General features: G+C 46.6%; 1 protein-coding gene across 1 annotated transcript; it reads right to left on the bottom strand.

Annotated features, from left to right (window-relative positions):
* Window positions 1-4,685: 4,685 nt before the first annotated feature.
* UQCC3 (ubiquinol-cytochrome c reductase complex assembly factor 3) lies at window positions 4,686-12,746 on the bottom strand. Its single transcript, XM_077297524.1, has 2 exons — window positions 12,532-12,746; window positions 4,686-5,255 (listed from the first exon to the last, which is right to left on the bottom strand). The coding sequence occupies exons 1-2, from the start codon at window positions 12,649-12,651 to the stop codon at window positions 5,124-5,126; spliced, it is 252 nt and encodes an 83-aa protein (XP_077153639.1). The 5' UTR covers window positions 12,652-12,746; the 3' UTR covers window positions 4,686-5,123.
* Between the last annotated feature and the right edge of the window lie 2,045 nt (window positions 12,747-14,791).

Below are 14,791 nucleotides of genomic sequence, written 5' to 3'. Positions count from 1 at the left end.
TCCGCTATCTCTCAGATAACTCTCTTGTCGACCCTCTTAAATCTGGTTTCCGCTCTTTACACTCTACTGAAACTGTCCTCACTAAAGTCTCTAATATATTTACATAATTACCTTAAATTGTCTATCATCCACTTCCGTCTGGACGTCCTCGAATCCCACAATCCGCTGCGCCGCACAGGAAGTACACCGACCGCCATATTGGAATACCCAAATGATGGGTATCCCAATATGTCATCCGCTGGTGGTACCAGGCCCTTGCACAGTACGAACAGCGGGTCATCGCCGGATCACCCGCTGCAAGAACCCCCACGCCGCAAGGACCCCTCCCCACTGCTGGTATCTCGACCGCAGATGGCATCGAGGCCGCCGCTGGGATGCCGGCCTCTGCTGGAATCCAAACCGCTGCTGGGATCCAGGCCGCCACTCAGATCCAGACCACCAGAGCACCCTCCCTGCCGGGCAGCCATAGGAAAATGATACCATGCGCAGCTGTGACCTTGCAGTCAGAAATGCTTCCAGGGGCGATCTCCATGATGTTCCTGTGTCTCAACATGTAAAGTGCTGCTGGTACCAATCTATTGCACGGTACCACCAGTGGAACACCGTCGCACCCCCCCCCCCCCCACACACACTGTGTATGCCGTATGCACCACTCACACACGCAGCCTCTTGCGCGGTACCACCAGCGGAACACCGTTGCGAACATGCCGCCGCCGGGATCAGCTGATTCACTAACTGCCACCATCTTTGTACAGGAGTGCATGCGCAATTTTAATTTGACCGCCACTGTCTGCACAAAGATGGCAGCGGTCTGATTTACTGCACCTGCGCGAATTATGCAAATGATTGGGCTGATCCCGGCGGCAAATGCGCGATGTGTCTACAGGAAGAGGAAGCCGGTCACATTAAAGGGGTTTTCCCTCAAATGAAAGTTAATTTTAAAAATTGGCTGTGTCTGACCGTATACTGAGCATACATCTCCTGGGCAGTAGAGGAAGCAAAAGATAATACTGACATTACAGCAGGGTATCACAGTGGATTCATTTTGTGAGGTAAAATATTTCAGTTTTTTAAAAAATATTTTACCTCACAAAATATATCCTTTGCAATCTCCTGCTGTAATGTCAGTATCGTCTTTTGCTTCCTCCCCTGCCCAGGAGCTGTGGTATGTTCTGTACACTGTCAGACACAGGGGTGTGTGTGTCTGACCATGTACGGAGCACACCACATCTCCTGGGCAGGGGAGGAAGCAAAAGGCTCACATGAGGACCGCCCCAGGAAAGGAAGACCAAGAGTCACCTCTGCTTCTGAGGATAAGTTTATTCGAGTCACCAGCCTCAGAAATCGCAGGTTAACAGCAGCTCAGATTAGCGACCAGGTCAATGCCACACAGAGTTCTAGCAGCAGACACATCTCTACAACAACTGTTAAGAGGAGACTTTGTGCAGCAGGCCTTCATGGTAAAATAGCTGCTAGGAAACCACTGCTAAGGACAGGCAACAAGCAGAAGAGACTTGTTTGGGCTAAAGAACACAAGGAATGAACATTAGACCAGTGGAAAGCTGTGCTTTGGTCTGACGAGTCTAAATTTGAGATCTTTGGTTCCAACTACCATGTCTTTGTGTGACGCAGAAAAGGTGAACGGATGGACTCTACATGCCTGGTTCCCACCGTGAAGCATGGAGGAGGAGGTGTGATGGTGTGGGGGTGCTTTGCTCGTGACACTGTTGGGGATTTATTCAAAATTGAAGGCATATTGAACCATCATGGCTACCACAGCATCTTGCAGCGGCATGGTATTCCATCCGGTTTGCGTTTAGTGTGACCATCATTTATTTTTCAACAGGACAATGACCCTAAACACACCTCCAAGGCTGTGTAAGGGCTATTTGACCAAGAAGGAGTGATGGGGTGCTACGCCAGATGACCTGGCCTCCACAGTCACCAGACCTGAACCCAATCGAGATGGTTTGGGGTGAGCTGAACCGCATAGTGAAGGCAAAAGGGCCAACAAGTGCTAAGCATCTCTGGGAACTCCTTCAAGATTGTTGGAAGACCATTCCCGGTGACTACCTCTTGAAGCTCATCAAGAGAATGCCAACAGTGTGCAAAGCAGTCATCAAAGCAAAAGGTGGCTACTTTGAAGAACCTAGAATATAAGACATTTCAGTTGTTTCACACTTTTTTGTTAAGCATATAATTCCACATGTGTTAATTCATAGTTTTGATGCCTTCAGTATGAATGCACAATTTTCATAGTCATGAAAATACAGAAAAAAATCTTTAAATGAGGTGTGTTCAAACTTTTGGATTGTACTGTGTATATATACACATACATATATATACACATACATATATATACACATACATACATTATATATATATATATATATACACACACACACACTGTGTATATGTTTTCACGAATATTTGAGCCCATGGATCCATTCTATGACCATTTTGCAAGCCGGCGAGAAAATCTCGCCACACGGATGCCATATGGATGACACACGGATAATTTTTAGAGAAAGAAAATCGCATTCTCGCGTTGAATACGGATCACTGTTCAGGAACTTTTCGGCGTATTACGCCTGTAAAAAACGAACCGTATTTCCCAACGCTAAGTGTGAAGCCGGTCTTACTGTTTCACTTATTCATTCTCGTCTGGACTATTGTAACTCTCTACTAATCGGCCTCCCTCTTACCAAACTCTCCCCACTCCAATCTGTCCTGAATGCTGCAGACAGGATCATATTCCTCACCAACTGTTATTCCGATGCCTCTACCTTGTGCCAGTCATTACACTGGTTACCCATCCACTCCAGAATCCAGTACAAACTTATTGCCCTTATCCACAAAGTGCTCCATGGCTCAGCACCACCTTACATCTCTTCCCTGGTCTCAGCCTAAAACCCTACCAGTGCTCTTCGTTCTGCTAATGACCTGAGGTTAGCATCAATAATCAGAACCTCCCACTCCCATCTCCAAGACTCTTCACGTGCTGCGCCAATTCTTTGGAATGCACTACCCAGGTTAACATGATTAATCCCCCCAGTTTTAAGCGTACCCTAACAACGCATTTGTTCAGACTGGCCTACCGTCTCAACGCATTAACCTAACTATCCCTGTGTGGCCCATTCAAAATACTTAAACCATAATCAGGTTCCTCGCATCATGTTCTTTTACCATCCACCTCTTGTGTCTCCCTTTTACCTCATAGTTTTTAAGCTTGCGAGCAGGGCCCTCATTCCTCTTGGTATCTGTTTTGATGTTTATTGTTATGCTGTAATGCCTATTGTCTGTACAAGTCCCCTCTATAATGTAAAGTGCTGCAGAATATGTTGGCGCTATATAAAAAAATTATTATTATATTATTGTCCAGTGACATCAAGCCAACGGCTTAGTAATGGAGAGGTGTCTATAAGACGCCTCTCCATTACTAATTCTATAGTTGTATTGTAAATAAACAATTGATGTCACCACTAGTCACTGATGCAGCGCTCACAGTGGTGGTCAGCCTGGACGGTCGCATCCTGGCACTGTCCAGGTTAAAAACAGTTTATCCCCAGAAATGGATTACAGAGTGGGACAGAAAAATGGACAGGTGAGGGATATTGTTTTGTGTTTTGTTTTTTTACAAGAGACCATGGCTTCAGTGGAATGCGCGTTAGGCGAGTATAGCGGTTTGTTATTTATAAATTTAAAAAGTGTGTTTTTTATTTCAAATATAGGACTTTATTCTTGCTGTGGGTTTATTTCAATATAACTATAGGATTAGTAATGGATAGGTGTCTTATAGACCGGATATTACAGAAGTGATATCAACCCCACAAATATGTCACCGCCACAGGGCAAGTGAGAACAGTTGGGCAAAGTGCCAGAATTGGTGCATCTAATAGATGTGCCCTTTCTGGGCAGCTGCTATTTTTAGGCTGTGTGTGGTCAATATCCATGGCTGTATACCAGCCCCCAGCTATCCGATTTAGCTTGGCTGGTTGTCAAAAATGGGGGGGGGGGGGGGGCTCTATTCTTGATAACCAGCCTTGCTAACACTGACAGCTTTGGGTCGAAGCCTGCAGCTGTCAGTTTTGCCTGGCTGATTATCAAAAATACAGGGGAACCCACACCGTTTTTTATTTATTTAGAGAGCAGGCCGATTTACACACCCATCAACCGCCGCCTGCTCTCCCTATTATTAGTGGCAGCAGGCATAGGCTGATAAGAGTGTTAGTCTCATCAGCTGATGCCAGTGACTGGAGGTAAACTTAGTACCTCCAATTGCATCTGTGGACTCACGCTGTCATTTGACAACATGGGAATCGCGCCTGTCTGAACGGCGGTAATGATTTCACCACCTTTTAAAGGAAGCATTTGCCGTGCTGTCATGCACATGACAGCGTGGTAAACACTGGATGTTCGGGCCCCCCCCATTCAAGTGAATGGGGTCCAGGTACGGTTCTGGTACCTAAACTTTTTTTTTTTTTTTAAACTGTTCAGCCTAACCAAAACATCCAGGGTCCGCACATCCCTAATCCTGAGGACACAGCTTACAAAGCAATGGGACTGAAAAAGAATCATCAGGGAGTCTAGGGGAGTGGCAGCTCCAGCCATACAGGTAAGCAGGCTTGTATAGTTCTCTGTACAATAAAGATTATGCCATAAGAAAGTGAAATCTCAAAGGTGTGTCTAGTTTGTGTACATTTTATTACATAAGTTATACTATAGTACACATCTTGTCAGCATCATTAAGTGCCTCAGATATGAAAAAACATCAATGGCAGAATAAATCCACCAAGATACCAAATATGGTTAAAATAGTGGATACCGAGAGCTCCCAGAATCTGGGGATTGCTCACTTTTCTACACTTTTGGACGGAGCTCTCCATATCCATCAATTGAAACCTTTCCAGGGCGTTTCATAGATTTGCTTGTTTAGTGCCAGTGTCATGAACAGGGCAGTGCTGGGATTTCCTCTTAGTTTACAGTATGATTTCTAAAATCACAATAGACATTGAAACCCTAGGAATAAGGAGCTCCGATGTCGTACACAGTCCTGAAGGCGCATAAGTGAAGTCCTGCATAACTTCAGCAATGACAGAGGTAATATTTGCCAGCAGTCTTTATCATTTTGTGTTCCAATGAGGTTTGCTGGCGACGTTCACTTTGGTCTCCGCAGCATCTTTAAGGACTTTAAGAACCATCTCGTTTTGACTACGAAGCTCCGCCATCATAGCCGGGTTTTCCTTTGTTGCCTTCTGTAACATTAATACCATGAGATTAAAATTGAAAATAAAGATTTGTAGTCACAGTAGCTTAAATAGTAGCGCTCCTGAAATTGCAGATATAATGCCATCTCACCTGCAATATTCTAGCTGTGTAAGTAGTTTCTTCCCCCCTCATTTGCCTCCATACAGACAATAGTCAAAAACAGACAATATTCAGGCACTCTTGGTTCAGCATCGGCTCTTCTCTGCTGCTCCAGTGTTGTGCTGTGACATTGCCGCCATAACAAGCATCGAAGCAGCGCAGGGGAGCCAGCGATGGAGAGAAAAGAGTATGGATTTGGGTCCACTTTTCTTTTAATGGAAAACCCCTTTAACTTAAAAAGATAGACAAGGCATAGACAAGAGTCTCTAGATTCTTCTTTGATAACTGCACACACTGAATTTGCTTTTTAAGTGCTTGCTCTCATCTTGGGAATTTATGGCATAGCCTCAAGATGTGAATTGGGGACTAAAGCCTTTTTATAAGGTCACATTCAGTATTTGATCAGGATTTCACGTAAGTATTTAAAGCCAAAATCATTAGTGGAACAATCAGAGGAAAAGTCTAAAAGAAACACGTCACCACTTCTGTATTTATCACCCACTCCTGGTTTTGGCTTACACATACTGAGATAAAATACTGACCAAATACTGAACGTGTGAGTGTGAACGCGGCCCAAGGGTACGTGTCCACGATTAGGAATAGCAGATTTTTGCCTACAGGTCACCGTGCTGGGTCCAAAACGCTGCGTTCTACACTACAAGCACAGTGGATGGATTTAGAGAAATCTCATGCCCACTGGGCTTCTATTTAATACCGCATAAACTCACCAGCGGTGCGGGTGTACGAGCCGCAGCATTTTCATTCAAGCTGTGTAGTCTCACCCATAGCCATTCATTACATGCGGTAAATCTGCATGGTTTAGGCTAGTTTCACACTAGCGTTTACCTGATCTGCGGCAGGCTGCGGACTTCCTCCGTGAAGCCCCGCCCTCGGCCGCTAGCTCCGCCTACTTCTGCATGCGGCCCGCATGCGACCTCCGTACCTATCTTTAACATTAGGTACGCAGGTCGTGCCGCTGTATGCGGATGCTGCCGCATGCGTCGTTTTGACGATGCGGCGACCAGCGAAGGACGCAGCCTGTAGCATTTTTTTTTCTGCAGCGTCAAAGCGACGCATGGGGCAGCATCCGCATACAGCCGCACGACCTGTGTACCTAATGTTAAAGATAGGTACGGAGGCCGCATGCAGAAGTAGGCGGAGCTAGCGGCGGAGGTGCGGCCGAGGGCGGGGCTTCACGGAGGAAGTCCGCAGCCTGCCGCAGATCAGGTAAACGCTAGTGTAAAACTAGCCTTAGTGAACATGCGTATTTAACTGCGTGATCAGAACACAGCAAAAATATGCTATTTCCTGATCGAGGGCACATAGCCTCCAAGTCCCCAAACATTGCAGACCACAGCTCCCATAAAGCAAATGGAGGTGGAGGCATATGTGCAGTCAGCTCCCCACTCTGGGAGATAATTAGGCCACATTCAGGACATAGGTGCAGGTCCCAGAGATGGGGCTTCCATCTGTCAGACAATTGTAGCATATCCTGTTGCCACTATTCACACAAATGGCCATATATGTAACACACAAGGATAGCCAGAACCCCCCAGTATTACAGCTTTATGCTCCAGCTCAGGGCGGCTATGATGTCAGTGAGACAACCTCTTTAGGACTCATTCAGACATCCATTTTTTATGTATGTGTACAACTTGTAGCAATGGGGGTGGGTGGTGTTATTGGTGGATGTGTGTACTAATGGGGGTCTGTGGGGCTGCTATGTCTGGGTTTTTGTGAACTGAAGGCTTAATCATCATTAGAAGTTTAAGCAACTTTTGTTTTTTAATGTTTTGGTATTCACTGATGGATTAGATACAAAACAAAAAAAAAAAAAAAAAAAACACAATGTTGGGCAAAATTAATGAACAAAACAAAACAAAAAATTTTATTTTTTACTTTCAGGTGCCCACGTTGCAGAATGTATGCAGAATTTTCCTCATCAAAACCAGACTCCCTTGCCAGGAAATCCGCTTGCGTTTTTCTTGTGTTTTTTCACGTTTTTATCGCGTGTTTGACACGTTTTTTTCCAATACAGTTATATAGCGGCACAATTGCAGCGATTCCGCAAAATTAATGAACATGCTGCGTTATTTCAGCAATGCGTTTCCGCTGCGGAAAAAAAATGCAGCATGGGCACAACAACGCGGAATTCCATTTAAAATAATGCGATGCGCTCTGTAAGCGTTCAAGCGTTTCCCCAGCGGAAAAACACGGAAAAACGCTTAAAAAAAAACGCAACGTGGGCACATAGCCTCAAAAGTCGCAAATGATGAATCAGGCAGAAACATCTGGAAACCCAACGCCTTGCCCACAGCGGTGAGCTAAAAAAATTACAGAAACAGGCGAACACATAATACAGACTTCAAAAAAGGTGAAAATAGAAATATGAATTTGGCACAAACAAAAAAGGAGCAAAACACCAAACGCTCAACAAAACACACACAAAGATGAAGTGGGACCTGTGCAAACAAAACAAAAAAAATCCCCCAACAGGTCTGTGACAACCTGACTGCACACTGGTTGCATCCTGGAGCTGCCAAGGTTTTCTTTACTGACTGATAGAAGAAGATTGTGAAACCTCCTGGAGTTTTCTTTTGCATTAAAGGGAACCTGTCACCCCCCCAAAATGGAAGGTAAGCTAAGCCCACCAGCATCAGGGGCTTATCTACAGCATTTTGTAATGCTGTAGATAAGCCCCCGATGTAACCTGAAAGATGAGAAAAAGAGGTTAGATTATACTCAACCAGGGGCGGTCCTGCTGCGGTCCGATCCAATGGGCTTCACGGTCCGGGGCAGGGCCGGCGTCAGCACCCACCGTACCCGGGCCCTGGCGAGACAGGGGGGCCCATTCAGGGCTGGCGTTAGGGGCAGGCAGCAGCCAGTGCCTAGGGCCCCCGCTCCCCCAGGGGCCCTCAGCTAGCGGCACATCATGCAGCTACTATGGGGCCCCTGTCAGGCAGGGGGGCCAGCCTGTTGCAAGCGCCAACTCCCCCGCCGCCGCTTTGAACTTTACCGGCGTCAGCGTGGCGCGGGAACGTTGAGAGGTGAGGAGTGTTTTTTTTTTTTGTAACTATAACAGTGAGTACTGGACTATGGGGCCATTCCTGGGGGGAGGGGGGCTGTGCTGTATACTACATGTCTGTGCTATATACTACATGGCTGTTCTTCTATATACTACATGGCTGTGCTATATACTACGTGGGCCGTGTTATATACTCTGTGGGCTGTTATATGCTACGTGGGCTGTGCTATATACTACATGGGCCGTGTTATATACTATGTGGCTGTGCTATATACTATATGGGCTGTAAGGCCATGTTCTCACTTTGCGGTTTTTACCGCGGAACCGCCACGATTTTGATGCTGCAGGTCCGCAGCAGTTTCCATTGCGTTTACATTTACATGTAAACCCTATGGAAACCGCAAACCGCTGTGCACATGCTGCGGGAAAAACCGTGCAGAAACGCAGCGGTTTACAACCCACAGCATGTCACTTCTTTGTGCAGAATCGCTGCGATTCTGCCCCCATAGGAATGCATTGAACCGCTTACTTCCCGCATGGGGCTGTGCCCACGTTGCGGGAAGTAAGCGGATAATGTGCGGGTGGTACCCGGGGTGGAGGAGAGGAGACTCTCCTGCAGGCCCTGGGAACCATATTTGTGTGTAAAAAAAAGAATTAAAATAAAAAATCATGTTATACTCACCTCTCAGCGCCGCACCCGGCGGTCCAGTTCCAAAGATGATGTGCGAACAGGACCTGCGGTGACGTCGCGGTCACATGACCGTGATGTCGCGGTCACATGACCGTGACGTCACGAAGGGTCCTTCTCGCACATCGTCTTTGGAACCGGACCGCTGGGTGCAGCGCCAAGGAGATCGGGACGTCAGAGGGTGAGTATATAAACTTTTTTTTTTATTTTAACATTACTATTGATGCTGCATATGCAGCATCAATAGTATAGGCGGAAACCCGCAGCGAAAACCGCGGAACAAACCGCGATAAATCTGCAGGGATAACCGCAGCAGTTTTGCCCTGCAGATTTATCAAATCCACTGCGGGAGAACCCGCAGAGGTCACCCGCAAAGTGTGAACATGGCCTTACAGTCATGGCCAAAAGTATTGACACCCCTGCAATTCTGTCAGATAATACTCAGTTTCTTCCTGAAAATGATTGCAAACACAAATTCTTTGGTATTATTATCTTCATTTAATTTGTCTTAAATGAAAAAAAACACAAAAAGAATTGTCCTAAAGCCAAATTGGATATAATTCCACACCAAACATAAAAAAGGGGGTGAACAAATGTATTGGCACCGTTTGAAAAATCATGTGATGCTTCTCTAATTTGTGTAATTAACAGCACCTGTAACTTACCTGTGGCACCTAACAGGTGTTGGCAATAACTAAATCACACTTGCAGCCAGTTGACATGGATTAAAGTTGACTCAACCTCTGTCCTGTGTCCTTGTGTGTACCACATTGAGCATGGAGAAAAGAAAGACCAAAGAACTGTCTGAGGACTTGAGAAACCAAATTGTGAGGAAGCATGAGAAATCTCAAGGCTACAAGTCCATCTCCAAAGACCTGAATGTTCCTGTGTCTACCGTGCGCAGTGTCATCAAGAAGTTTAAGGCTATGTGCACACATCAGGATTTTGTCAGGATTTTTCATTAGGATTTGTAGCCAAAACCAGGAGTGGAACAATTAGAGGAAAAGTATAATAGAAACATATGCACCACTTCTGCATTTATCACCCACTCCTGGTTTTGGCTCCAAAACCTGATGAAAAATCCTGAGAAAATCCTGAGAAAATCCTGACGTGTGCACATACCCTAAAGCCCATGGCACTGTGGCTAACCTCCCTAGATGTGGACGGAAAAGAAAAATTGACAAGAGATTTCAACACAAGATTGTGCGGATGTTGGATAAAGAACCTCGACTAACATCCAAACAACTTCAAGCTGCCTTGCAGTCCGAGGGTACAACAGTGTCTACCCAGACTATCCGTCGGCATCTGAATGAAAAGGGACTATATGGTAGGAGACCCAGGAAGACCCCACTTCTTACCCCGAGACATAAAAAAGCCAGGCTGGAGTTTGCCAAAACTTACCTGAAAAAGCCTAAAACGTTTTGGAAGAATGTTCTCTGGTCAGATGAGACAGAAGTAGAGCTTTTTGGGCAAAGGCATCAACATAGAGTTTACAGGAGAGAAAAAAGAGGCATTCAAAGAAAAGAACACGGTCCCTACAGTCAGACATGGCGGAGGTTCCCCGATGTTTTGGGGTTGCTTTGCTGCCTCTGGCATCAGCCTGCTTGACCATGTGATTGGCATTATGAAGTCTGAAGACTACCAACAAATTTTGCAGCATAATGTAGGGCCCAGTGTGAGAAAGCTGGGTCTCCCTCAGAGGTCATTGGTCTTCCAGCAGGACAATGACCCAAAACACTTCAAAAAACACTAGAAAATGGTTTGAGAGAAAGCACTGGAGACTTCTAAGGTGGCCAGCAATGAGTCCAGACCTGAATCCCATAGAACACCTGTGGAGAGATCTAAAAATGGCAGTTTGGAGAAGGCACCCTTCAAGCATCAGGGACCTGGAGCAGTTTGCCAAAGAAGAATGGTCTAAAATTCCAGCAGAGCATTGTAAGAAACTCATTGATGGTTACCGGAAGCGGTTGGTCGCAGTTATTTTGGCTAAAGGTTGTGCAACCAAGTATTAGGTTGAGGGTGCCAATACTTTTGTCTGGCCCATTTTTGGAGTTTTGTGTGAAACGATCAATGTTTTGCTTTTTGCTTCATTCTCTTTTGTGTTTTTTCATTTAAGACAAATTAAATGAAGATAATACAAAGAATGTGTTTGCAATCATTTTCAGTAAGAAACTGAGTATTATCTGACAGAATTGCAAGGGTGTCAATACTTTTGGCCATGACTGTATATGCTAGGTGGGCTGTGCTATATACTACATGGCTGTTCTATATACTACGTGGGCTGTGTTATATAATATGTGGCTGTGCTATATACTACATGGCTGTTATATGCGATCATGAATCATGGTATGTGTTAAAGGGGGGGGGCTCACTGAGACTTTCGCCCTCAAAAACCTGGAGCCGGCCCTGGTCCGGGGCCACCCATCTTCTTATGATGACGTCCTCTTCTTGTCTTCACGCTGCAGCTCTGGCGCAGGCGTACTTTGTCTGCCCTGTTGAGGGCAGAGCAAAGTACTGCAGTGCACAGGGAAAAGTCAGAGAGGCCCAGCGCCTGCGCACTGCAGTACTTTGCTCTGCCCTCAACAGGGCAGACAAAGTACACCTGCGCCAGAGCTGCAGCGTGAAGACAAGAAGAGGACGTCATCATAAGAAGATGGGAGGCCCCCGGACCGGGACCGCCCCCTGGGTGAGTATAATCTAACCTCTTTTTCTTACCTTTCAGGATACATCGGGGGCTTATCTACAGCATTACAGAATACTGTAGATAAGCCCCTGATGCTGGTGGACTTAGCTCACCTTCGATTTTGGGGTGACAGGTTCCCTTTAAGGAAAAACCGATGGTGAAACCGGTCGTTACCTTAACACTTATTGGATGTACCACAAAAAATATGGCCACCTGCATGAAGCCTTCAGTGCCGCTGACTGCAGAGCTTGTAGGAGCGGCGGGGTCACACGAGCCAGCTTCAGGATCAGTACATGACACACAATGCCCGGACCGACCAGAACTCACAGCTCCACTTCTCTGAGGCCATCGGTCCACACACGGACTGTGGAGTACACTAGTGTGAACACTGCCTAACACTGATTACCCCATTCCGTTTGTCCTCATGCCTACAATCCTCTGCTAGAACCTCACATTAGGCCGCGTGAGGACGGGGGTCTCATCTAAGGAGGGCAGATGCATTGTCCATAACGACATCATCTACGTTGCCACTGGCAACACTGTGTATGGCCTGCAGGTCACCATGGTTACACACAGCCAGGACATTACCGGCTCTCTGCCACCTGCAGGTCACCATGGTTACACACAGCCAGGACATTACCGGCTCTTCGCCACCTCCCTTACGGTTTGTGCTCCTGTCCCCTCAGATTATACCCTTTGTACCCACTATGGGAGGGTATGGTGGTCTCTCCTCGGTTTCCGGCTGGTCTTTAGGTGGGAGCTCCTTACCCTCCGCATTTCTAGTAACTCATCCTCCTTCGGGGCCATAACGGACCACAGGAAGAGGCCGAGCCCGGTCCAGCCGGCGAGCGCTAGAGAGCCCACCACCAGCTTGTACGCGGCCGACATGACACGACACGTGACTACAAAACGCTGGTTCGCAAACCACGCCCAGGTCACGGTATTAGCATACAGAGGAGGAGCTGACCGGACGTCAGCTGACCGGACGGGGCGGGACGTTTTGGTGTAAGTGTAGCTGTGCGAGGCGCTAGGTGTGCTCTGTGAGGGGCGGGACGTCCTGAGTGACGGCTGCTGGCTGGAGCGACCCTCCCGTCTGCCGCCCCGGGGGCCTCAGCTTGTGCCCTAGGGCAGAGCACCACTCGGCGGTGGGGCCTCTGTTGTGGCCAAAGTCGCCATGTAACCCAGCCTTGTGGAGAAACAGCATTTTCTATCTACTTTTATTAATCTTTTTTTAGGGGTGAAAATATATATATAAAAAAAACTAATTCCACCATCATGTTTAATGCCAAGCGCCTTACAGAGTGAATAAGACCTTTATCCGGTGTCGCCATTGTTTTCTTTTTCTGGTCCGTTATTTGTAAACAATAAACGACGACTCCTTTTTTTGTTGGCGGCAGGCGGACGCCCATGGGAGGCCTTCGGGACTTTGCTGGGCCCCTGGTTGCCATGGTAACTTATCATTGTGTGCACACATCTGTGTGTTAGAGGGGATGTCACATTGTGTATCATCTGCACAAATGTGTGAGAAAGGAAAATTCACTAAAGGAGAAACAGAATAATGCAGACTTGGTGCAAGCTTTGTGTTCCGGAGACTTTCCTGGGTCACAGCTGATGACTGCAGATGGAAGGTCATGTGAAATGACATCATTTTTAAGTGGGTTTCAAAGCAGATTCTTTTCCAAATTCTACATGAAAAGCAACGCATCAGATAATAATAATGTTTATTGGTATAGCGTCAACATGTACAAGATCTTTACAATTCAACAATTGATATACAATGGTCATCACAAAGTAAACGATAGTACAGTAATTAATATATTGATGCCCCTGCTCCTGAGAGCTTAGGATGTACAGTGATGTGGGGGTGACAAAGTACAGGGGCTCATTTACAAAGATGCTCCAGCCATATTGAGGAAATGGGGGGAGGGGAAGGCTGCATGAGATTGTCACCAGCCAATATTTTTAGTGCATTTGGGAGTGATGGAGTTTGATGGAGGGTTATGATCAGAGAAGTAATAAATAAATAAAAGGACTTCAATTAGGAAACGTGATAGGCCGCCCTAAGCAGGCGTGCTTTTAGGGAGCGCCTAAGGCTGGTTTCACACTAGCATAAGGGAGGGCTGCAGATGGCAGTGTACTTCCTCGCTTCTTCCTCCATGAAACCCCGCCTACGTTCTGCCTACTACTCCTTGCGTGCTGCGTTGCCCTGCGTACCTATCTTTAACATTGGGTACGCAGGCCATGCGAATGCCTCCGCATGCGCCATTTTGAAGCTGCCCCGACTGCAACAAAATGCAACATTTTGCGAATGGCGCATGCAGAGGCATCCACTTTTGCATGGCCTGCGTACCCAATGTTAAAGATAGGTTTGCAGGGCAACGCAGCATGCAAGGAGTAGTAGGCAGAGCGTAGACAGGGCTTCAGGGAGGAAGTACGCTGCCATCCGCAGCACTCCCGTACGCTAGTATGAAACCAGCCTAAAACTGTGTAAGTTGTGGTTAGTCCTAATTTATTGGGGTAGAGCATTCCAGAGGATTGGTGCAACTCGTGAGAAGTCTTGGAGCTGGGAGTGGGAGGTGCGGATTAGTGCAGATGTTAAAGGGCACTTGGAGAGCATAACGAGCGGATAAGCTGTAAAACAGATTCATATAGAGAGCGGACATGATGGAGACTGCGGACAGACAGTCACTGGTGTTCTGTAGTACAGCGGGGGTGAGGTCAGGGGATGACGTGTATAGTTGTGTGCATCAGCATACAGACGGTACTGAAAGTCAAATTTGATGATGGTCTGTCCGATTGGGGTCGTGTAGAGAGAGAAGAGGGCCCAGGACTGAACTCTGAGGGGCCCCAACAGTGAGAGGAAGAGGAGACGAAGTGGATCCAGCCAACAATACACTTAAAGAAGTTGTCCACTACAATAATTTTTTTTTTTTTTTTCATAAATCTTGCTATTATGTGCCACTGAAAAGATCCACTGTCTTTATTTTAGCAATATTACCTTTTATCATGCTTTAGCAGCACATCTTCA

This window comes from Ranitomeya variabilis, chromosome 3 (genome assembly GCF_051348905.1).
Source record: "Ranitomeya variabilis isolate aRanVar5 chromosome 3, aRanVar5.hap1, whole genome shotgun sequence".
In the NCBI taxonomy this organism is placed as follows: domain Eukaryota; kingdom Metazoa; phylum Chordata; class Amphibia; order Anura; family Dendrobatidae; genus Ranitomeya; species Ranitomeya variabilis.
Note: the sequence above shows the minus strand (reverse complement) of the source record. Positions and strands in the feature narration are given on the sequence as shown.

Excerpts from the sequence above, each read along its gene's own strand:
- UQCC3 (XM_077297524.1), bottom strand. The coding sequence starts at position 12,651 with ATGTCGGCCGCGTACAAGCTGGTGGTGGGCTCTCTAGCGCTCGCCGGC. Across the intron at positions 5,256-12,531 it reads AGTTACTAGAAATGCGGAGG|AAGGCAACAAAGGAAAACCC; the intron begins GTAAGGAGCTCC and ends TTAATGTTACAG.